At 40.3% G+C, this 21256-nt stretch overlaps 2 protein-coding genes, 3 non-coding genes and 1 pseudogene across 7 annotated transcripts; 5 read left to right on the top strand and 1 right to left on the bottom strand.

The window, feature by feature from the left end:
• Window positions 1-1109: 1109 nt before the first annotated feature.
• LOC148350448 (U2 spliceosomal RNA) lies at window positions 1110-1230 on the bottom strand (annotated as a pseudogene).
• Window positions 1231-3192: 1962 nt separating this feature from the next.
• Window positions 3193-7423, top strand: rpl17 (ribosomal protein L17). 3 transcript variants are annotated; one of them, XM_088355895.1, is made up of 7 exons: window positions 3193-3268; window positions 3785-3834; window positions 4029-4069; window positions 5116-5250; window positions 5408-5506; window positions 6879-7070; window positions 7344-7423. In XM_088355895.1, exons 2-7 carry the CDS (start codon window positions 3795-3797, stop codon window positions 7389-7391), a joined length of 555 nt encoding a protein of 184 aa, XP_088212021.1. In that variant the 5' UTR covers window positions 3193-3268; window positions 3785-3794; the 3' UTR covers window positions 7392-7423. The 3 variants fall into 3 exon arrangements, with proteins under 3 accessions (XP_088212021.1, XP_088212022.1, XP_088212024.1); XM_088355896.1 differs by having other exon boundaries at window positions 3252-3297; XM_088355898.1 differs by lacking the exon at window positions 3193-3268 and adding an exon at window positions 3310-3380.
• On the top strand, window positions 3885-3949 carry LOC148350447 (small nucleolar RNA SNORD58). Its single transcript, XR_015847160.1, has one exon. It is a non-coding gene; the product is annotated as a small nucleolar RNA SNORD58 (small nucleolar RNA).
• On the top strand, window positions 5289-5354 carry LOC148350446 (small nucleolar RNA SNORD58). Its single transcript, XR_015847158.1, has one exon. It is a non-coding gene; the product is annotated as a small nucleolar RNA SNORD58 (small nucleolar RNA).
• LOC148350445 (small nucleolar RNA SNORD58) lies at window positions 7212-7278 on the top strand. Its single transcript, XR_015847159.1, has one exon. It is a non-coding gene; the product is annotated as a small nucleolar RNA SNORD58 (small nucleolar RNA).
• Window positions 7424-9800: 2377 nt separating the features above from the next.
• On the top strand, window positions 9801-16550 carry nkx6-1 (NK6 homeobox 1). The gene is made up of 3 exons (XM_088356226.1): window positions 9801-10454; window positions 12495-12670; window positions 16120-16550. The coding sequence occupies exons 1-3, from the start codon at window positions 9869-9871 to the stop codon at window positions 16393-16395; spliced, it is 1038 nt and encodes a 345-aa protein (XP_088212352.1). The 5' UTR covers window positions 9801-9868; the 3' UTR covers window positions 16396-16550.
• The last annotated feature ends 4706 nt before the right edge of the window (window positions 16551-21256 follow it).

Here is a 21256-nt window from a genome sequence, read left to right as displayed (position 1 = left end):
AAAATAGCCCACCAGTGCTAGATCATTGTGATTTTTATGTAAAATTATATTTTAGTTGCTGACTTAGTCTATTCAACCCTTATTTCAATAATTAACTTGGTAACATGGTATAAAAGTAACATAGTAATAACATCAGTTGTAATTTTAGAAATGCATGTCAAACTGGATGCCCTTTGCGCTAAGTGGTAAAAAAAATAGCTCTCAGTTTGGGCACCCCCAGTGTAGAAGGTCCTAATTCAATTGTTTGAGGCCTTACTGGTGTTATACTGGGCAGCGCAGTGGTTAGCGCATGTGCGGCACAGTTCTGAGGTCATGAAATCGAACATTCCTGTGTGGAGTTTGCATGTTCTCCCCGTGGTTGTGTGTGTTTCCAAAAACATGCATGTCATGTTGATTGGCTGGTCCAAAATGTCCCTATATGTGAATGAGCGAGTCAGTTGTCTGTCCCTGTGTGCCCTGCGACTGGCTGGCAACCGGTTCAGGGTGTCCACTGCCCGAAGATGGCTGGGACGGGCTCCAGCACCCCCGCAACCCTACTGAGGATAAGCGGTGCAGATAATGAATGGATGGATGGATGGATGGATGGTGTTATATTCTGTTTTAGGCTCTAATAATAATAAAATAGCAATGTTCTTAGGTTACTCTGCTATTTCTTTTTACTTAAGGAAAAAAAATCCCATTTTGGAAATTAGGTTCTCCAGTAATGATGACTTGACTCAACCACTTTTAATCCACATCACAGACTAGTTGGGATAAAGTAACCGGCAAACTTGGGTTAATAGTAAAGTGCGTAGTCTATTAGAGTGCCATGTACTCTTTTAAAGGGGATACAAATACAGTTGGGTTTGGAGCATTTTTTAGACATCAGGTTGCAAATGGGGGTCAGTGTATCCTCATAAATGTCAACTTTCCTCCCCTATTTTATGATCATTTCAATATACCTTCTCCGTATGGGGTTTTTAAGGGTTATTGTTCTATCTTCGTTATTCATTATCCATTATCCGTTTACGGTCAGTTCATAATACGCTACAAAGCCTAGGAGCCGGGACTCTTACTCTCAGCCAAAAGGCCAAGCTAAGGTCCTAGCCCTAAAGCCTTGCTGCGATCATTGCGAATGCACCGTTCCCGGAGGTACTGCAATACCGGGCCGATGCGTGGAGTGAACAGAGCAAGCTCTTATTCCATCTCCGGAATGCAAAAATCAAAGATCATGGCAAAAGGCCAAGCTATGGACCAAGCATCAAAGCTGCTCATGCTTTGTTGTTTAAAGTAATCAACAGCATGCCGACACACCCAGACTTTCTTTATTGACGTATGTCAATTTGTAAACGAGAAAAAATAATGTTTGGCCGATCTTGTTTTCCCCATTGCGGTTGTAATATCTAATCTGCTGGTGACTTTTTATCTGTCGGTTATTGAGAGCCTGCTGTGTCTCTGTGGCACTCAAGCTGTACAGTAGCGGACAGGAAAAGACTACAAAGGGGGACCAACACAGCACAGAGGATCATCAGCCGCCCCCTACCACTCCTGTCCACCATCTATAAGTCCCAAGGGCAAAAAAACCATCATCAGAGACTACACACAACCTGGCTTGCATTCGTTCAACCTGCTGCCCTCTGGTAGGCGCTACAGAGCTATACCAGCCAAAACAAATAAACTCAGAGATAGCTTTTTTCCCAAGAGCTGTCACTGTTCTCAACTTCAGTTTGCACTGAAAAACTGAACCGGAATTAATCTTCATTTTGCTCCGCCATATGGCAGCATATTTGCACATCTTTAGACACTTCATATATAGCCGACAGTAGCTCAATACTGGTTTGATTGCACACATTTTCTTACCTTGTTTTTTAGTATTTTTTATTTTACATATTTTCTTATTTGTATTTATGTGTGCACTTGTGGTAGAGCTTAAATTTTGTTAAACTTCAATTAAATAATAAGCAACAGTTGATTTACAACGAATGAGGAAAGATTCAAAACAATTTATTGTGTTGTTTATTAGGCATATAAAATGATTTTTTGGGGACAAATGATCTTGGTTTTCATTATACATAAGCTGTCTTGCTGTGAGAAAATAGGTGCCGCATTGTGTTTGAAAGGTTTGTTATTGCTTTGAAGGGTCAGTGTGAAATATTGAGTGCCTACTAGTGGGGCAAATGGTAAATGGACTGCATTTATATAGCGCTTTTCATGTCACTGGAGATCTCCAAAAGCGCTTTACAATGTACTCCACATTTACCCATTCTCACACACACTCGTACACCGATAGTAGCGTCAGCCATGCAAGGTGCCCACCTGCGTATCGGGGGCATTAGGGGTTCAGTGTCTTTCCCAAGGATACCTGGTCCTCTTGGTTCTAAGACGAGCACTCTACCTCCTGAGCTACTTTTGTTTCCCTTTTCCTGGCGTTTTACTTCATTTTTCCCCCTTTTATTATTTATTTCCTGATTTGTGTTTTTTAATTTCTTCTTTTGTTTCTTTTTCCTCGCTTTTCACTTATTTTTGTTCTTTTTCCTTTTTTCCCCTATTTTCCTTTTTATTTTATTTATCTTCTTTTGTTTCTATTTAATGATTGTATTTCTTTTTTGTTGTTTTCTTTGCTTTATTTTTTTTTCTCTTTCAAGTCATTCTTTGCATAATGTCACATAACAATTAGAAATAAATAGATTAAAGCAACAAAAACTATCTGAAGAGCCGTTTAGTGAGCAAAAAAACTTGTATTCGGTAAAAAAAACAACAATACATTGATTTGAATACTAGAAAAAATATTTGAACTATCATGCCAATGTTAATTTTAATTAATAGAAAATCATATCTCAAGAAATTTGTATTGTTTTATGAAGTGGAATCCCTACCTTGAAGTCGCCGCCATGTTTGTCTCTCGTCTTGTTTCCTGTTGCGGCCCTAGTTTTCATTCGTATTAGACAACGGTGATATCTAGTGGTCAAATATTACGCACTGGGGCTTTAATAGTGGAGATGCAATCATTAGTAAGGCGAGCAATTGGCTGAATTTGACAGGTATCGTGTATCTGGTAGTTACTAACCACCGCTATCAAATATCACGTTTCCTAATTTGGCAAAAATAATACTGCAAACATAAACTATATCCTATTAAGCACAGTACAATATTGTTTATAAATATTTGACGGTAACGCTGGAGGGGGAGTTGTATAAGCTTCCGGCCACCAGGTGGCGCTGGCAGGAAATGAGGGCACAAACGCAGCGTGTTCACCCCGCCTCTTCCTCTTCCCGTCGCGGCCTCACCGGTAAGGACGACAATTCTCACAGTAGCCAAGTAATCCACCAAAATCTTCTACCAATATGAGACATCGTACTTTGTTAAAAGTCTTTGTTTGTGGACTTCAATTTAAATCACGAGTTAGTGTCATAAGTTTGACTAAAAAGTTTGAATTTTGGTGTATATGTGCAAATTTCGTGAAGGCCGCCATGTTGGCTGTGATCGGATTCAGTCCAATTCGTCCACGTTTCAATTTATCCGGTTAACGTTTCATTTTACATTCTGCGTTAAATATATAATCGTACGAGATTATTTTAGTTAACGCGAATCACAACTGATTTGAGGAAACTTATTAGAACGCGAATGTTGTTCACCGGCGCTGTAAGCTAACTGATGCTAGGTACAATTAGACAGCAATGGAATTGAATTGCCTTTACAGTCATTGATATCAATGCAGAGTGACATCGTATGCAGCGAGATTAGACATGGCACTCTATTGTGAATGTGTAATGACAATTTTTAACGTGTTTCGTTTTTTTTACAGAAGTCTGAAGATGGTCCGCTACTCTCTGGACCCCGAGAACCCGACCAAGTGTGAGTATTTTCAAAATATGTGATGACATTCGTGATCAATATCATGATGGGCACGCTGATGACTTCTTAGGACACCTTTGGATACCCATGAAAATAACTAAGATGACTGAACGCCTTCCAAATTTTATAACATGACACTTCATAAATTAGATGAACACTTTGCTTATGTCTGTTTTTGTTATACTGTCCCCTAGCATGCAAGTCAAGAGGCTCCAACCTGCGAGTCCACTTCAAGGTGAGATTTTACATTCAATCCCAATTTTGAAACTGGGCTGGTAATTACAAGGTTGAGTGGGTTACTTAATAATAGTATTCAATACAGTTCCTGGTTACATGTGAAAATGTAAGTGCCATGATATTGCAGTAATGTACGTTGATTACTTTTTGATTACCTAATACCAAATATGCCAATAAGAGACTAAGTATCATACAAATAAATCCATCTTTTGTTCTGAGCCGCTTATCATAATTAGGATTGCTGTCAATATATGGTACACTAAAAACATAAATGAAGAAAGTAAACTTGCAAAATAATTGAAGTAAATCAAGGTCAGTTAGTTGCTTGTTGTCCGATAAGAGGGTTTACATTTTAACAGAGTGCAGTTTATTGTGCAAAAATACAACATTCTCTCGCACATTGGAGACAAGATATGCCCTGTTGTAGTCAACATTAAGAACTTAATACTGTTTTATTAAACACACCAGCTGTTCGGTTATTACATTTCCAACAAACTCTGGAATGTCTTGTGTTTAAGCTTTACTTGTTGGAAGCGGGGATGCCAAACCTTTGCACAATATTCCAATTTCCTAGGCTGTCCATTTCAGATTTACTGGTGTTGCCCTTAATCTTATGGAAGTGTCTTTGATGCCTTCTTTGCAACAGTGATAGTCACAACCAAATATGTCCCTAAAATGGCTCATGCAATCTTTTTGGGTGTTGACTCTGATCACAAAAATAAGTTCATCTTGCAGCTTGCTCTTAGTGTCTATAAGAGACTATCTAAGATCCACATGTATTCAGCTGTTCTGCCTTAACAATGCACGCACAGCCTGGCCACATCACACTTATTTACAAACACAGGAAGAGGTCTATATGTAAAAATACTTTTACATAAAATTGATTCAAGCAAAGTAATCTTTATTGTTACTGAATGTACCTGTAATTTGATTGTATCCCTTCATTCTGTAACGGTCGCGATTTAAAATGTGTTTTCTCATTACGCACCGCGTTTTATGTATTCCCCGGTTACTCAACTGAAACCTTTTCATAACATTTTGCAGAACACTCGTGAGACCGCTCAGGCAATCAAAGGCATGCACATCCGTAAGGCCAACAAGTACCTGCGAGACGTCATGGTGAAGCATCAGTGCGTTCCGTTCAGGCGCTACAATGGCGGCGTCGGCAGGTGCGCTCAGGTAAGTGACTGAGAAGAGGGGTTAGGGGGCGATGGCGGCCGCAGTGATGACCTTCTTAGGACACCTTTGGATTCACCATGAAACAAAACTTTGGTCTGAGCGGTCGCCGAGGCGAGCGCTTCAAGTGGAGCGTTGTTCTCACTGTTTTCTCTTGCAGGCCAAACAGTTCGGCTGGACGCAAGGCCGATGGCCCAAGAAAAGTGCAGAGTTCCTGCTGCACATGCTCAAAAATGCAGAGAGCAACGCCGAGCTCAAGGTTGGTTGCCTTGGTGTAATGGATTTTCTTTTATTCAAATCAATGGGTGTTTTATGAATATTTTCATCGCTATGAGGCCATTAATAACATATGATGTCCCTTTAAAACTGACTTAACAGACAATCATAGTGACTCATTTACTCAAGGAACCCATCTTGAAATCAAAATTAAAATTGTGTTATTTACACGTGTTTCTCAACTATTGGGTCGGTACCCAAAAGTGTGTCGTGGACCTGTTCTTAGCACCCCTTTGCCCTGCCAAGATAATGTTTGGAAGAAAAAAGAGGGTCAGTTACAGAATAGATGGTGATAATGCCCTATTCCATCTCTTTCTGTCCTGTCAATCGGCATTGACTCAGTTGTGTTTGAGAGGCACCCCATCGCATTTTAATGGGGTTTTGATCATTTCTTTTCATTTCATAATAATGCGCCCCCAAAAAGTGGGTGAAAGGAAAGTGGCATTGATTTGAGTCAAAGGGAAATGAATGCAAAGTACAAAAATATTACACTAGTGTCTGTCATTGGAGCACGGCTTCAAGATACAGTTGTTATAATCTTAGCCCCCTTTTACCAGTGTATTGATCTTTATTGTCTACACAATTAAGTTATTATTGTCTTATGGGTGGATGATTTCCTCTATATTTTGGGTACTAACTTGGTGTGTGGCTAGTTGAATGCTGTATTAAGCGGTCACTTACATGCCAATGTAGGCTTTTATGCTAGTGTATATTAATTTTCTGGTTAGGTTCCATTATCTCTGCTTTTGGTAAATTTGAGGTGTGCTTTTATCTTGATTTAAAAAAAAAATTAATTAAAGTAGAATGATGGGTCCACGAGTCAGACCAGTTGAGAACCACTGATCACCACCATTATGTCCTTCATAAAACATGCTGGGATCGGCTTGAAACTGGGGGACAGGAATGTTGCTTTATTAAATGTTATTTGTGATAAAGTATTAATCTTGTTTAAACACATGCAATCAAACATAGGCCTCAGTCAACATTCTACCTCTGTAACGCATGTGCAACATTCATAGCAAATCCCAGACTATTTACTCTTTATTTTACAGCATTGCACAGACCATAATGGCGCAGATGAGGTCGTATAATGTCCACACCAAGGGAAATTTCCCCCTTTTTCTGCCCTGTATCTTCCAATTTGCAACTATGAATTGGTGGCAGTTAACACTTAAACGGGAGTATGAGGAAACGTTATGGCATTTGGCGATGCCTCGTTGTTAACTCAAACAGCCGGTGGTCCTTTCCAAACCAGCAGATCCCTTTCTGATTTACAGAAATACTCTTCTCGTCGTTTCAAGTTTGACCGAACTCGAGCTGTGATCGCTAACGTTAGCCTTTTGTGTGCTCATCAGGGTCTGGACGTGGACTCCCTGGTCATCGAGCACATCCAAGTGAACAAGGCGCCCAAGATGCGACGACGCACTTACCGCGCCCACGGCCGCATCAACCCTTACATGAGCTCGCCGTGTCACATCGAGATGATCCTAACCGAAAAGGAGCAGATTGTCCCCAAACCCGAGGAGGAGGTGGCCCAGAAAAAGAAGGTGGGTCTGATGGAGTGGGCTGCTTTCGTCCCAAATGGGAGAGGGACTTGACTCACTTGGCGTATCTTATAAGGGCGATTGAATATAAATGTCTCTTATTTGATGGAACAAGTATGTTCATTTTAAAGTGAGGCTGTAGTGTTGCAATGATGACTACTTAGGACACCTTTGGAATTACTAATGAAAATACATGAAAGGTCTGAGCAACCCTAAGCGGCTTTGTGACATCATGACCATGGTGACTGATATGACATGATTTTTCTTTGTGTTTAGGTTTCCCAGAAGAAGCTGAAGAAGCAGAAGCTGATGTCACGCGAGTAGTTTGCAATTTAAATAAAACCTTATTGCCACCGTTTCGTGTTCAATTTTTTTCCAATTCAACGCGGTTATTCTAGGAACCTTTTGAGGGAAGATTGTTGCCGTGTGAGCCATTACTCTCCCTCTTGTTTTGTCTGCATGATATGAACATCTTAGGGAAACGTGCAAGATGAATGTCCAATTTAGGATTCAGCCTTATTTCACCATGGTAGGGCATTAAGGCTGTTGACACTCGTCCAATAACTCAATTCGCATTTAAAACCAATTGACTAAGTCCGGTCATCTTGTAAGGCTGTTTATTTGATGACGTGATCAATTGTTTAAAATCGGGAACACGCTCAAATCTGTGTTAAAGGAGCAAAAGGGTCTCCAGCGTAGTGTCCCCTAAAGAAAGCTGAGATGCTGGTGGACACATTCTGAAATGGCTCACTTGTGTTTTTCATTCTCTATTCAATTTTTTTTTTTTTTTTTTTTTGTGGTTGAGTATACAAACCCCACTTTCAATAATAAACCTGGTAAGAGTGACGCATCGTAAAAACAAGTCATTTTGAAAATGCATATCAATCAAACTGAAGGCTGTTTGCACTGAACAGAAACCAAAAATTCTCAGTGTGGAAAAAGGTTGTAGACCCCTGCTAGCAACAGGGATCTTATAAAAAGAAGCCATCAACAATTGGGAGTAAATGGATTTCATAGAATGACATTGACATTCAACTTGATTTTCCTCGATCTTCACGGTTCCAAGAGGAAACCGAACACTTCAATGCCCTTTAGATTTTGGTGTACAGTTAATTTTAGGGCTTCAATTTCGCCATTCATTTAATTCCAATGAGATGCTTTGTGATTAAGGGCTAAACAAATACAAGTGAGCGAATTGCGATGACTGCAACGCACCACCGACGACTAGAAAGGTGCAGCCACGCTAAACGAACACCAGGGAGCGCCACAGTAGCGTAGGTTCTCAACGACAGAGGAAAGTGAAAGGCGTTTAACAATGTATCTTCAACTTTGGTTTCTGACGTAAAACATACTTTTCGATTGACATTTTCAAGGACTGGTTGTCGGTGGTGCTTGACCTGAGGGACCAGTTCAGTGAGCAGATATTTATTTTGAAGAGAAATGTTTCGGTGACTTAAATAACTCAGCCCGTGAAAAGTTTGACTGTAATTCTAATTAACCACCCCTAATTCAATCTGTTAAAACGCTTGCCTTTTATTCTGAATTATCTTGAATGAATTTTGCCATGAATTACCGATCGCCTTGCAATCTAAAGGAGTACCATTTGTTAACATGACTATGGGCAAATCCATTTTAAATGAAATATATTTTATTTTGTTACATTTTTAACCAATAAAAATCATTCCAACACGGTTCATGGATCCCTTAACCACTTCGTCAAGTCATGATTATTTCTATCGCCATTTATCACAAGAAGTCTCAGCTGCACAGACCACAGATTATTGAAAACTACAGATTGTTATGACACCATCCCCTGATCTAAAACTTACATGAGGGCAAGGAAAAAGTCTAAAACCTCAAAATAAGGAAAATAAAACTTTGAGGTAAAATCCCCCTTACAGGACGACCAGGCTGCAATGGGTGTTATATTAACGAACACTAAAAATCAAAGTTAAAATTAAAATATATTTTGTGTGTCTTGGGCAAGTACAGCCTGCTGGTGCCCGTCCCTCTCTGCCATTTTTGGGGGTATGGGAATTGCTCTCCCACATGAAACAATTATTAGCGGTTTGCACAGTTAACTAGCTCGAGAGGCCTCATGATCTGACCCATATACAGCATCTCTATCATGTGGTTGCTGTTGTTTTTCTGTGTGAAGCGTCATTTTGCTCTTAAAAATGAGCCGGACCTCAGAATTAGTGCATTTCACGGGCCCTTTAACCACTAGGGCCATAGGAGCACCAATTTATTTGGTGTGTTTTGGGTAAGTACAGCCTGGTGGCGCCTATCTCTCCCCAGGCCAACGAATGTTTCCACCCGGTCTCAAACCGGGGAACTTTTGGGTGTTAGGCGAATGCACAAATTAGATCCTTAATCGTGATTTAAAAGGGCATGAGTCCTTTTGAGGCCATTTAATTTTCGCATCATCCAGGCCGAGTTTTATTTTGAAAATGTCCCGTTCAATCCCCCCCTGCCTAATGACTTTCGATGCTGATGCAAGTGTGGATGAGGATTGTATCCCGTGATGTCACTGGGAGTGGCCCAATCAGCGCCCGGGAGTATGTAAAGTTTGGCCCCCACCTCACAAATCCCGAATGTCACTTTTCCCAACTTGTTGAAGGAAGCCTCATCTCCTTTTTCTTCTCCGTCTCCGCCCCCCCTCCAATACCCCTCGCCCCCACCCCATCCCAGCCCGAAACCTCCCCCCGCCCCCTCTCCACCCCCAGCCGCGGCGGTCGCTCGCGCGGCAGGCCGGGGGCAGACTTTGCCCCCGTCGTTGGCGCAGGCAGGGAGCGCGGGTGATGTTCGCGACGGCTCCCGGGATGCAGGACGCCTCATCCCGCCTCGGCGGCTTCTCACCTCCCCGTCTCACCCCGCCACTAGCGGCCCTACACAGCATGGCGGCTGATGTGCACAACAGCCCCCTGTCCCGGCCACGCTCCCGGTCCCAGTACCCGGCCTACCCACTGCCGTCCGCCGACGCACCCGCGGCCACCGCCTCGTCGTGCGCGTCTCCGGCCACCACCTCCCCTAACCCGGGCGGAATGCCGGCGGCGGCGGGACTCAAGTCGTCCGGTTTGGGGTCACCGCAGCTTTGCTCCTCGGCGACCCCCCACGGGATCAACGACATCCTCAACCGGCCCCGCGCGGCCCCTTCCTCGGCCTCCTTGGGGGCACTGAGCGCCCTGCAGCCGCAGGCGCCTCCGCCCTCGGCCGGACTCTACTTCTCGCCTGCAGCCGCCGCTGCGGCCGCCGCTGCTGCTGCCGCCGCTGCCATGAGTCGCTACCCCAAACCCTTGAGCGAGATGCCCGGGAGGACACCCATTTTCTGGCCGGGGGTCATGCAGGGGCCACACTGGAGGGACGCGCGCTTTGCGTGCTCGCCGCGTGAGTCTTATATATTTCTTTCAATTGTAATAACACTAATAATAATACTACTACTAATACATTTGATTTCGTAGTATATTTCCAGGACACCCAATGTTACTATAATCAAAATAAAAACAGCAATGTCAATAAAATCAGACGATAAACACAAAAACTAAAAACAAAGTACAGTATAAATATTTGGGGGCCATGTGATGCAGTTTATGATAGATAGGCAAGTCTAAAAATTGGGTTTTGAGTCCAGACTGGAAAGTGGAGAGAGGGCAGAATTCCGTAGGCCAAGTGGTTTTGAGTTCCAGCTCATTTTAAATTTGACTGAGAATAATTTAAAGAATTATTTTATGAGCACAGGATTTATTTTATTTTACTCATTTGAGACAAAACAATTCTCCCGTTCTGCACCATCTTATGCAGCGTCAAATTGCAAAAGTTCATTAAAAAAGGCTTCTTTTTTGGGGGAACAAAAATTATTTATTACAGCACTTCATCCTGTGCGATTTTAAAAATCCCGTCATTATTTTTTTGTGATTTTTAAAAACGAAAAAAAAGTCTTATTTTTACAAAAATTTTATCATGAGGCGTTTAGTTTATTTACATCGAATAAATGTATTTTTGTTTTCAAAGGAGAGTAAAAACAAGAAACATAATCATTGAAAAATAGGCATTACAAGCTCTGCGGTGTGTGTTTCTCTCCCAGGTCACAAGCAAAAAAAAGGGAAAACCGAAATACTGACGCAGGCCGATAATAAATTTTTTGAAAATAACAATTAAAATGTGCTATAAGTACATGTATTCAATTTAAAGGTTTTCTAATAATCATTATTTTAAAAATAACTATCATATAACAGATTCCACATAATAAATGTAATTTTTCTTCTCAGGACGGGAGCTCATGAAGAAAAAATATCGAAATATCGTCGATAATCGTAACAGAGTGTCTGAAAATGAAAATAATAATAACAATAATAATAGTAATAATAATAATAAATCATACAAAAATAATACAGTGAAAGTTATACGGTTGCCTAACGATAAAAACGTATTGAAAATAATAATAGTGTAATAGTACCAGTGTTATCACTGCTGCTGCTACTGTAAATATTTATAATGGATATACATTTTTAACTCGTAGTTTTCAACAATTTTCCTTAGGAAACAAAACAATATCCCACCCTAAAAAACACAAATCAGCTAGACAAGGGATCTCTGGTCTACATCATATGTGGAAAATTAAAAAGCAGTATACTGTACTTAACTCTGTGCGTTTTTAATAATAAAAAATAATAAAAATACCATAGTAATAACAATAACTACAATAATTAGTGAAAACAATATGAGCATATTACTGTCATAACTGTTGTTATTATTAAATCCCGTGTATAACTTTGTGCAGTTTATTCTTACGTAGATATATACGCATTTATATTTATTTACAATAATAATCTGATTATTTTTCACTCAAGATCACGATAACGATATTGAAATGTTTGTTATAGTAGTCAATTGTTGTCATTTTCGTTATAATCAACAACTACCAATCGGAATTAAACGCCACAAATGCAATGTTTGAGCAAAGGCATACCAGTAAATATACACATTTACCCTGTATTGTATACGTTTTTCGTCTAATTCAAATTATATGTAATCATTTCTGTATGGGGAAAAATAATAATGAATGTGCTATATATACGTGTAATAAGCAACACTGAATTTACTTGTAATAGAGAAAGAGGCTGAAAGAATTGTTTGCGTTTTTTATATGGTAAATTAAATAAATGTGTTTACACAAATTACATTTGTTTTTATTCTTTATAGTTTGACTTGAGTTTATAGGTTCTGTTTTGTGTTTGTAGCGTTTATCATCGTTAAATAAGGGGAATTGCAAACATTAATAAGAGGAGCCATTGGATATTCAAAGATTTGATGGACATCAGGAAAATATGATATTTTTTAGTCACAAATGTCCGTGGAGGTCCGATATTTGACTGATGATCAATATTTGAGTCCGTTGTGTGTATGTGCTGTGTTTTTGCGTCTCAGAGCAGAGTTGTGTGGTGATGGACGGAAAAGACGGCAAGCGAAAACACACGCGACCAACTTTCTCCGGCCAGCAAATTTTCGCACTGGAAAAAACTTTTGAACAAACCAAATATTTGGCAGGACCCGAACGGGCCAGACTCGCTTTTTCCCTGGGGATGACGGAGAGCCAGGTCAAAGTAAGCGCATGCGCACACGCAAAACACACACACGCCTAACACTTGTAACAGCGCCGTAATAATAATAAAATTACATTAAAACGACACATAATTCATATTGTTCTTCTTAATTACCCTAACCTATATTATAATAAATACAGACCCCTTTCCAGCCTACATCTTCACGATGAAGTGCGCATTGTTGACCCAAAACAGCGGGAGTGGCGGTACAGTTTGATCGGAGCGAGAGAAGATTTGCATGTTGAGTTGCGTTTTAAGAGTCGCAATTTACAAAAACAACTTCCCCAGCGGTTGTGAGTGTAAAATCGCGTTATAAAGACACACCATGTTTTCCAAATTCACCTCAAAAAACGGGCCTTTTGAAAAACTGGCCTGTGGCTGCAACCCATTAAAATAACAGGACGGAGGATGTTATTAGGGATGTCCGGGTTAGCGGTGCCCATTTTGTTTTTGGTGGTGATTTCGTTTGGATTAACTTGAATGCCAAATGTATTAGTGTAAGAAGGGCAAGTGGCGGGGGAATTGAGTTTGCTACCAATGCCTAGACTCTTAAGTTTCCCACTACTGGTGCTAACTAGTAGGTCTTTTATAACAATAATGATAATAATAATATCGACATTATTAATGTCAATTTTGTATACACGGGGTGTTTCAAAAAATACAACATCTTTGTGATGTAAATATCACAAAAACTATGTGTTTAAGGCAAATGAAATTTATAAGTATTATTGTTGAAGATCTCAGGTTTTAATCTTCCAAATCTGAGTGAGAAATACAAAAGCATGTGGATTATGTGAAGGATTTCACTCGGCATACGTCAAGTCTGTAATCCAGGTCTTGCCAAAAACCCTGAAGCATATCTTGGGTAACAGTCTCCAGCAGATTATAATTATTTTTCTTTTTACATACAAATGATCCACTCGTAAATTAGTACAGGGAAACAAATATATTCATTGTAATACTAAATTGTTAATATTGAAAGGATCACAATTTCTTGAGACACTCTGTATTTAATTATTATACATCATTACTGTGTATTGTTAATAATTGTAATTATTGATTAATTGGTGTTTTTATTACCATTATTGATCCCACCAAAAGCAGGGGTCTCTGATGTAGTACCTGCAGGCACCAGGGTTCCCCCAAGGACAGTTGAGGGCCTGTTCGGAAAAAAAGCTCATCTAAATTTTCTCGAGTTATATTTTTATAGATTTACTGAGCCTTTTTATCCTGGTAATAACATAGTAATAACATAGTAATAACATAAAAAGTTGTCATTTTAGAAATATAAAACTGCCCCTCTGCTATTGGCGTAACTAGTCCATTTGGTGCACAAGCTCCCCCTAATTTAAACCAAACACCCCCAAAATCGATAGCATTTTAAAAACTGTCTTTTACTTAAATCAAATTGGGATTAATAGGATGAAAAATTCTAGATTTAAAAAATGAAATGAATAGAACAAAATGTGAACAACGCAGCTTCGGAAATACTCCACTGCCTTGAAATGGTTCAGTCTTTTTGATTCTCAGCACCGCTCTCGCCCCCCACCCCCACTCACTTTTCGCTTGGCTAGTGTCACTTGCGGCATAGCGGCAGAGTCTGTGGAGGAGTAGAGAGTATGTAATACAGCTGTTATGGTTGACCAACCATGACTTTCGTTATCATCAACAGATGAGTTCTCCTAATTAGCTGCATCGAGTCGTAGTAATAATCTTCTGCTAACCACTATCCTGTGTTGAATGATCCGAAATCACTTTAAGTGAAATGAGAAAGTCAGGTCAGGTCACAAAGAGTCTCAAAGGGCTGCGCAGACCACAGACTATTATGACACCATCCCCTGATCTGAAACCTACATGAGGGAAAGGAAAAACTCAAAAACCTAAACATGAGGAAAATGAAGAGGGGGCCGCACATAAGGTAATCCCCGTTCCAGGATGACCAGGCTGCAACGGAGGTTGTAATGACATAAATATAGTTTAAAGAACACATTTTAAACAGCCAGACACTCTAGGGGCTCATCACCCCCAAAGCTTTGAACCTAAAATCCGCCTCAGGCACTAATTAGAAAGAAAAAGTTGCTCTCAACATCTAAAAGCTTGGAGACCACTGCTATACACTAGTTTTTTTTCCAAGAAACAGGTAATCACGTAGTAATAACATGATAAGTACATTATTTTAGGAATGCATAAAAAAAATGGGTGCCGTTTGCACTAATTAATAACAAAAAAGTAGCTTTAGACCCCTGGGCTAAAGTATAACTTATGTGCGAATTAAGCTAACATTGAATGAATTAGTCATCTGAGCCACTATTTGATCCATTTGACTTGCTTGCCTAAAATGTTCTGCAGAAACGTCTCACCATTGGCTAATCCGACAGTGAATTTTGTTTTATTTCTTATGTTAGGAATTAAATGTCAAAATGTACCGTTTACCAAATTGTTCAAAGTAGTTATCTGACTCCATTAACCAAACACAACCTACATTCTCCTAACAATGCGCGCTCGTTTCTTGATGGGGGCAGATTTAATTTCTTAAACAATTTAACCAAGCAAACTCCATCGAATTAGCCGAATTAGTGTCGCTCGAGTGTCCGTCAAGCCTCCTCTCTCGATCTTCTGCTTCTTCCTCGGCCCAAGGTTTTTACGCAAGCTTGTGTGCCGGCTCCTCCTATGGGCGTGGCAATGATATCCCCCACGTGGGGTCCACCCCCTCGCCTCGATGTCTGGAGAAACTCCAAACAACACCGAGCGTTTATCAAAACAATGCCTGACGTCCTTCGTCAGAGTCCTGTTATCAAAACTCCCCAGCCAAAACATTCCGAATTTGTAACAGCGTGACCTGAAGCCCACTCAGTGAAAATCTTCATTGCACTCGATAAATGTAACTTGTATTTAATCGTATGAAATCCTTTATAGTGCATAGAATCCTTCACTTATCAAGTAAAACCAACAACACTGAAACTCCAAATTTTTGGGAAACAGAACTTCTACCCGTGACACATAACAAGGCTTGGTATGCATTAGCGTAGTCATCAATCACCATGCTAAAGAGCTAGCAAAGAAGAACACGCCGGGTTTAAAAGCTACGTCATAAAACAGTATTTCCAAGCAGTAAAGGGACAAATGAGGCTAAATCAAAACGACAATTGGGAGTACTCTCCGTAGGAAATCATATTTATGGGTTCTAGGCATTGGTAGGACGTTTCGACATTATGTACGAGGCGAAAATGTAACACTTCAAAGAACAAAATGTCACCCTCTTGTACTTATTCGAGATGTAACTTCGCCCTATCTCCAATCTTCTCCCTCCAACTGACACGACTTCCGCCGTTCTGCCTCAACAATGCGCGCGCATCTCTTCCACGTCACACGTTTAAACATCTCCAAAATGTACGTGATTACATGACCCTGTACATGCGCGCTCCCGCCACCCCCCCTGCGCGCGCCAGGTGTGGTTCCAGAACCGTCGCACGAAATGGCGAAAGAAGCACGCCGCCGAGATGGCCTCCGCCAAGCAAAAACAAGACTCGCAAACGGAAAGATTCAAAGTGGGCACCGATTTAGAAGACGAAGAAGAAGAAGACGACGACTACGATAAGCCCTTGGACCCTGACCACGCCCCCCGGCAGCACCACGACCACGCCCCCCACCTCAACGGCCTGCTCCACAAGCACGCGCTCGTCGTCGTGCACGCGCCCGAGCGAGGCGGCTCGCCCTCCTCGTAAGAACAGTAAACCACAACAAAAAAAACGGACTTTTTTCATTTCGTTTCACATGTAAATACGTTTGGAGACCGAAAATAGAGACATACGCGTCCTCTTTTATGATTATTGTTATTATTATTATCCCGCAAAATGATTCTTATGGTTGTATAGAGAAGTGAGTGCCAACACGTCATCCGATTTAATTTAATTCATGTAACGTCAGCACTTTGACTCAATAAACAGTCTTTACTACGAACTTTATCTTCATTTATACAAATATTAAAGATTTTGGTTGTGAGCTGCGACCAAATAATTTGAAATAACTATTATCATTGTCAAAAAATATGTTCTTAGGATTGTAGAGAGAAACGTCCACACAATTTCATTTCCCTTTTCCTATTTTCTCTTTTATATATAGGGCTTGTCAAGTCAATGGAGACCTCCCTAAGTACTTTACAATGTGCTTCACACACACTCACATACATAGTGTCCTGCCCAAGGAGACTTCATATGTAAAATAAAAGATACGGGAATCGAACCTGCGACCCAAGACGAGCGCTTTATCCCATGAACTACTGCCACCCCATCCAGGAACAGGAAACCGGAACACATTGAATTAGCACCAAGCTCTTGATGCATTTTTATTGGGAATACATTTAAGTATATGTCGATAAGTTAACAGAAAAAAACTACAATTTTAATTCAAAGGAAAAAATATATAAAGATTCTGATGTAGATCTGAATATGATTACCGATAAACAGTATCAGCGATTAGAAATCAAAATTGCAACAGATTTCAGGGTGCATCAGTATGGGAGGTCGCTGGTTCGCGCCTCGACCGAGACATACCTAATTGGTATAATGGCGGCGCCCTCTGGCTGCGGCTGCACCGACTCGCTACAACGGGTCAGGTGTATCGACATTTCGTTCTGTGTACATTGTTACAAAGAATGACAATACAAAGGAAATTATTTATTTATTATAATTATGAGAGTGAGCTTCTTAGCCGAGTTTTCACACTTTTTAGAGCAGAGAAGCTCCGCCTACATGCAACCTGAGTACGGGAAAGGGTCAACAGGAACTTAAAAGCTAGCCCAATGACATGGTAGGCATCCAGAGGAGGTTATGTTGTTAAATGACCTGCTTTTTTTGTTTCTTTATCTTTTTTACTTTCTTCTTTTGTTTCCTATTTTTCCTTAAGCTTTTTTCTTCTTTTTTCCTAGCATTTTTCCTCTTTTTCGTATTTATTTCATCCCCTTTCCTTTTTTCCTGATTTTCCTTCCTTTTTTTTCTTCTTTCTTCTCTCTTTTTGCCTTTAATTTGATTTTTTTCCTCCCGTTTTTCCGTTTAAAAAAAAAAATATTGTCATTTACAACTATAGGTGCTGTTACATTTGTTAAAGCGCTAGCACACGAATATATGATATTAAAGTACCGACATTTCAAATGTCCAAATAATACATTTGAACCTGTTTCGGACGTTTGCCAAAGCTATTAGAGCAAAGACTTGAAAATTGCTCGAGCTATGAGACAAACGAGACGCCCGGGACATTAAAGACTTAAAGCCCCGATGTGTTATATTTGACCACTAGAGGGCACTGTAATATCAAATGAGAACGAAAAACAGTGCCACAGAGCACAGCATAGAGCCAAGCTGCCAGACAAACCTGGGGGCGACTTAAGGAAGGGATTCCACTATGGGAAAAGAATACAAAAATACAAACATTAATCTGCTAGTTCATGTATTTTTGACTAGTATTTAATAAAAAATTGTTTTTACTGAATGCAAGTTGCAGGGAAAACAGAAAAGAAAAAGCAAAAAACGAAAGAAAAAAATAGAAAAAGAAAGAAAACAGAAATAAACGAAAAAGGAAGAAAGAAAGGAAGGAAAAGAAAAATGAGAAAATAAAGAAAAAGGGTGAGTAAAAAGGAAAAAAGGAGAAAACACGGTAAGAAAGGAAAGGGAAAAAAAATAAAAGGAAAAAAAGAAGAAAAAAAGCAAGAGGAAAGTAGAGATATGTTTTAAAGAGTTGGGGTTAGGGTTTATGGTTTAGGGGTTAGGGTTAGTGTTAGAGGATTAGGGGTTAGGGTTTAGGGTTAGAGTTAGGGCTAGGGGGTTAGGGTTAGGCTGGTTAAGGTTAGGGTTTAGGGTTAGGATTTAGGGTTAGTGTTTATGGTTAAGGTTTAGGGTTAGTGTTTAGGGTTAGGGTTAGCCTAGTAAGGTTTAGGGTTAGGGTTTAGGGTTAGGGTTAGGGTTAAGGTTAGGCTTTAGGGTTAGGGTTAGGGTTAGGGTTAGGTTTAGCCTGGTTAGGGTTTGGGTTAAGGCTAGGGTTAGGGTTAGGTTTAGCCCGGTTAGGGTTTGGGTTAGGGTTAGGTTTAGCCTGATTAGAGCTAGGGTTAGGGTAATGGAAAAAGAAAGAAAACATAAAATAAAAAAAAACAAGAAAATAATAAAATAAGGAAAAGAGAAATGAATGAAAAAAGGTGAGGAAAAAGGAAAAAAGTAAAGGAGGGAAAAAGAAAAATAAGAAAGGAAAGGAAAAAAAGAAAAGAAAAAGAAGAAGAAAAAGTGAGGGGAAAAAAGCAAGACAAATGTAAAAAATATAAAAAAAACAAGGGGAAATTAGAAAGAAAAAAAGGACAAAGTGAAAAAAAGATTACAGAAAAGCAAGGAAACATAAATTAATAAAAGAACGTTTGTCTTTTATTTTTAAGGGATACCTTTAGCAAAAACCTATGTGTATGTAAAAAAAGCACGTTTATGATAATTCATGTGTTTATTCTTACTAGTTGAATAAATACTTTTTATCTTTAATGAAACATTTTTTTAAGCAATAGAAGGCACTAGATAATATACACGGTCCTTTAAAGAAAATATTGGCATGAAAAGATCAGAAATGAAGTACTTTGATTTTGCGTAAATTTGGGTGGAGAGGCGGACAAAATACTGATAATAATACTCTCAAACAGGGGTCTAAAACCTACGGCCCGCGTATGCCCAATATATTAGTTTGAGGCCCCCTCCTTATTATGAAGTTAAAGGGATAGTGTGTATTTTTTTCCCACTAGATGTCGCTGAATTCTCCCACTGTAAACTAGTGCTAAAAGCACAACGGAAGAAGACAAAATCAATGACTCAAATTGACAGAAACACATCTTATTACTTATGAAAAAAAGAGAAATAGGAAAATAGAAAAGGCAAAAAAAGAAAGTACATAAACAAGAAGAGAGAAAAATGAAAACAAATTTATTTTCCTCCACTCTCCTTTTTTCTTCCCTTTTTTCTATTTTGGCCTCTTTTTCTTCCGTTTTCCCTTCTTTATGTTTTCCTTTGAGAAAGGCTGGGTAAACATTGAAATAAAAAAGGGTCTTTTTACTCACTTTCAGTCTCTGTAGTTTGTAGACGGACTCATTTTTGCTTGCACTACACATTACAGCGACACGTAGTGGACAAATATCAAACACTGTCCCTTTAAGAAAAGTGGACTGTTTTTATCAGCGCTTTTTTTGTGAAAAAAAGTGCCCCCAACCTCACCCGGACCCTAGCTTTAGCGGCCCCCGACTCAATCAAGTTTGTAGACCCCTGCTATAAAACAAAAGCAAAATGCCGACTCAATGATGAAATAGGGACATTATGGCGGGAAAACTAACCATCGTGTGCGTGACTTTTATTTTTAAAAGTGTAGAAAAAATACAATTTTGACGCATCACACAAGATATATATGATTTTTATTACCAAATTAAAAAAGAAATTGTTTTTCGAATATTTATTTGTGGTGTCGTGTTTGAAAGACGGTTGGCAAACAGGGAGGGCACCTGTTGGCCATTGGCGGGGAGGAGGCGCGGGGGGAGGTGTTTGGGGGAGGGGCGGGGCGTTCCCCGACGCTTATCTGCCTTCATTGTCGCTTTTGTGTCCCCCTTGTCACGTGTGACTTGGCCCCGCCCCCTTTCTCCTCCTCCTCCCCCGCGGCCCGCGAAAGTGATGGATGGCATCGGCGGCGTCGGAGGCGTTCGCGACGTTGGCGGTCGCGGCCCGCCGGATGACGGATGGACAGCGGGGGGCGGTGCTAAGTAATGAAAGGTCAGCTCAGTCTTTTGTGCGCACCGCTATGAGCGTTAGGCGGCGCACTACAATAACCTGTTAGCGTGGCCGTAATAACGCCCTCAATCATCTTTTAAAAGTCACGTCAAGGCGCCGCGCCCTAATTCATCTCTATGCAAATACGGCGCGCGCCATTAAAGGCGTAATATGGAAAGGCCTCTGATAAATGAAAATCAAACACACCCCGGGGCTGCTGCGTGAACGTGTGCGGTAAATAACAGCGGGCATGCCCCTTAAACCTCATCTCGAAGTCCATTTATGACACATGCTAATGCTAATATTGTGTTAAATGGTCTGCATTTATACAGCGCTTTTCAAGTCACTGAAGCCCTCCCAAAGAGCTTTACACTGCGCTTCACACTTACCCATTCACACACACACAATCACGTCCCTAAAAGCCATGCAAGGGGACTAACTGGCTATCGGAGGAAATAGGGCAGGGGTGTCAAACTCATTTTAACTCAGTGGCCACACGATAGAACAAACAGTCTCTCGGGGGCCGGACTAGTAGATTAGAGAGAAAGAAAAAGAGAGAGAAAGAAATAAGAGAAAGCGAAAGAGTGAAAAAGAGAGAGGGTGGGATAAAGAAAGAGAGACGGAGAGAAATAGAGAGAGAGAAAGAGAGAGAACGTGAGAAACAAGAGATAAAAAAATAGTAAGTGAGGGGGAAAGAGAGAAAGAAAGAAATCCAAAGAGAAATAGAAGGATAGAAATAGAAAAGGAGATAAAAAGAGAAGGAGAAAAAGGTAAAATGGGAGAAAGAGAGAAAGAGACAAAGAGA

The sequence above is a fragment of the Urocampus carinirostris genome, chromosome 16, assembly GCF_059441175.1.
Source record: "Urocampus carinirostris isolate Australia breed hairy pipefish chromosome 16, RoL_Ucar_1.0, whole genome shotgun sequence".
NCBI classification, from domain to species: Eukaryota; Metazoa; Chordata; class Actinopteri; order Syngnathiformes; family Syngnathidae; genus Urocampus; species Urocampus carinirostris.
The sequence above is the reverse complement of the archived record's forward strand: the minus strand, read 5'-3'. Positions and strand labels throughout refer to the sequence as shown.

Excerpts from the sequence above, each read along its gene's own strand:
- nkx6-1 (XM_088356226.1), top strand. The coding sequence starts at position 9,869 with ATGTTCGCGACGGCTCCCGGGATGCAGGACGCCTCATCCCGCCTCGGC. Across the intron at positions 10,455-12,494 it reads GCGCTTTGCGTGCTCGCCGC|AGCAGAGTTGTGTGGTGATG; the intron begins GTGAGTCTTATA and ends TTTGCGTCTCAG. Across the intron at positions 12,671-16,119 it reads TGACGGAGAGCCAGGTCAAA|GTGTGGTTCCAGAACCGTCG; the intron begins GTAAGCGCATGC and ends TGCGCGCGCCAG.
- rpl17 (XM_088355895.1), top strand. The coding sequence starts at position 3,795 with ATGGTCCGCTACTCTCTGGACCCCGAGAACCCGACCAAGT. Across the intron at positions 3,835-4,028 it reads CCCCGAGAACCCGACCAAGT|CATGCAAGTCAAGAGGCTCC; the intron begins GTGAGTATTTTC and ends ACTGTCCCCTAG. Across the intron at positions 7,071-7,343 it reads AGGTGGCCCAGAAAAAGAAG|GTTTCCCAGAAGAAGCTGAA; the intron begins GTGGGTCTGATG and ends CTTTGTGTTTAG.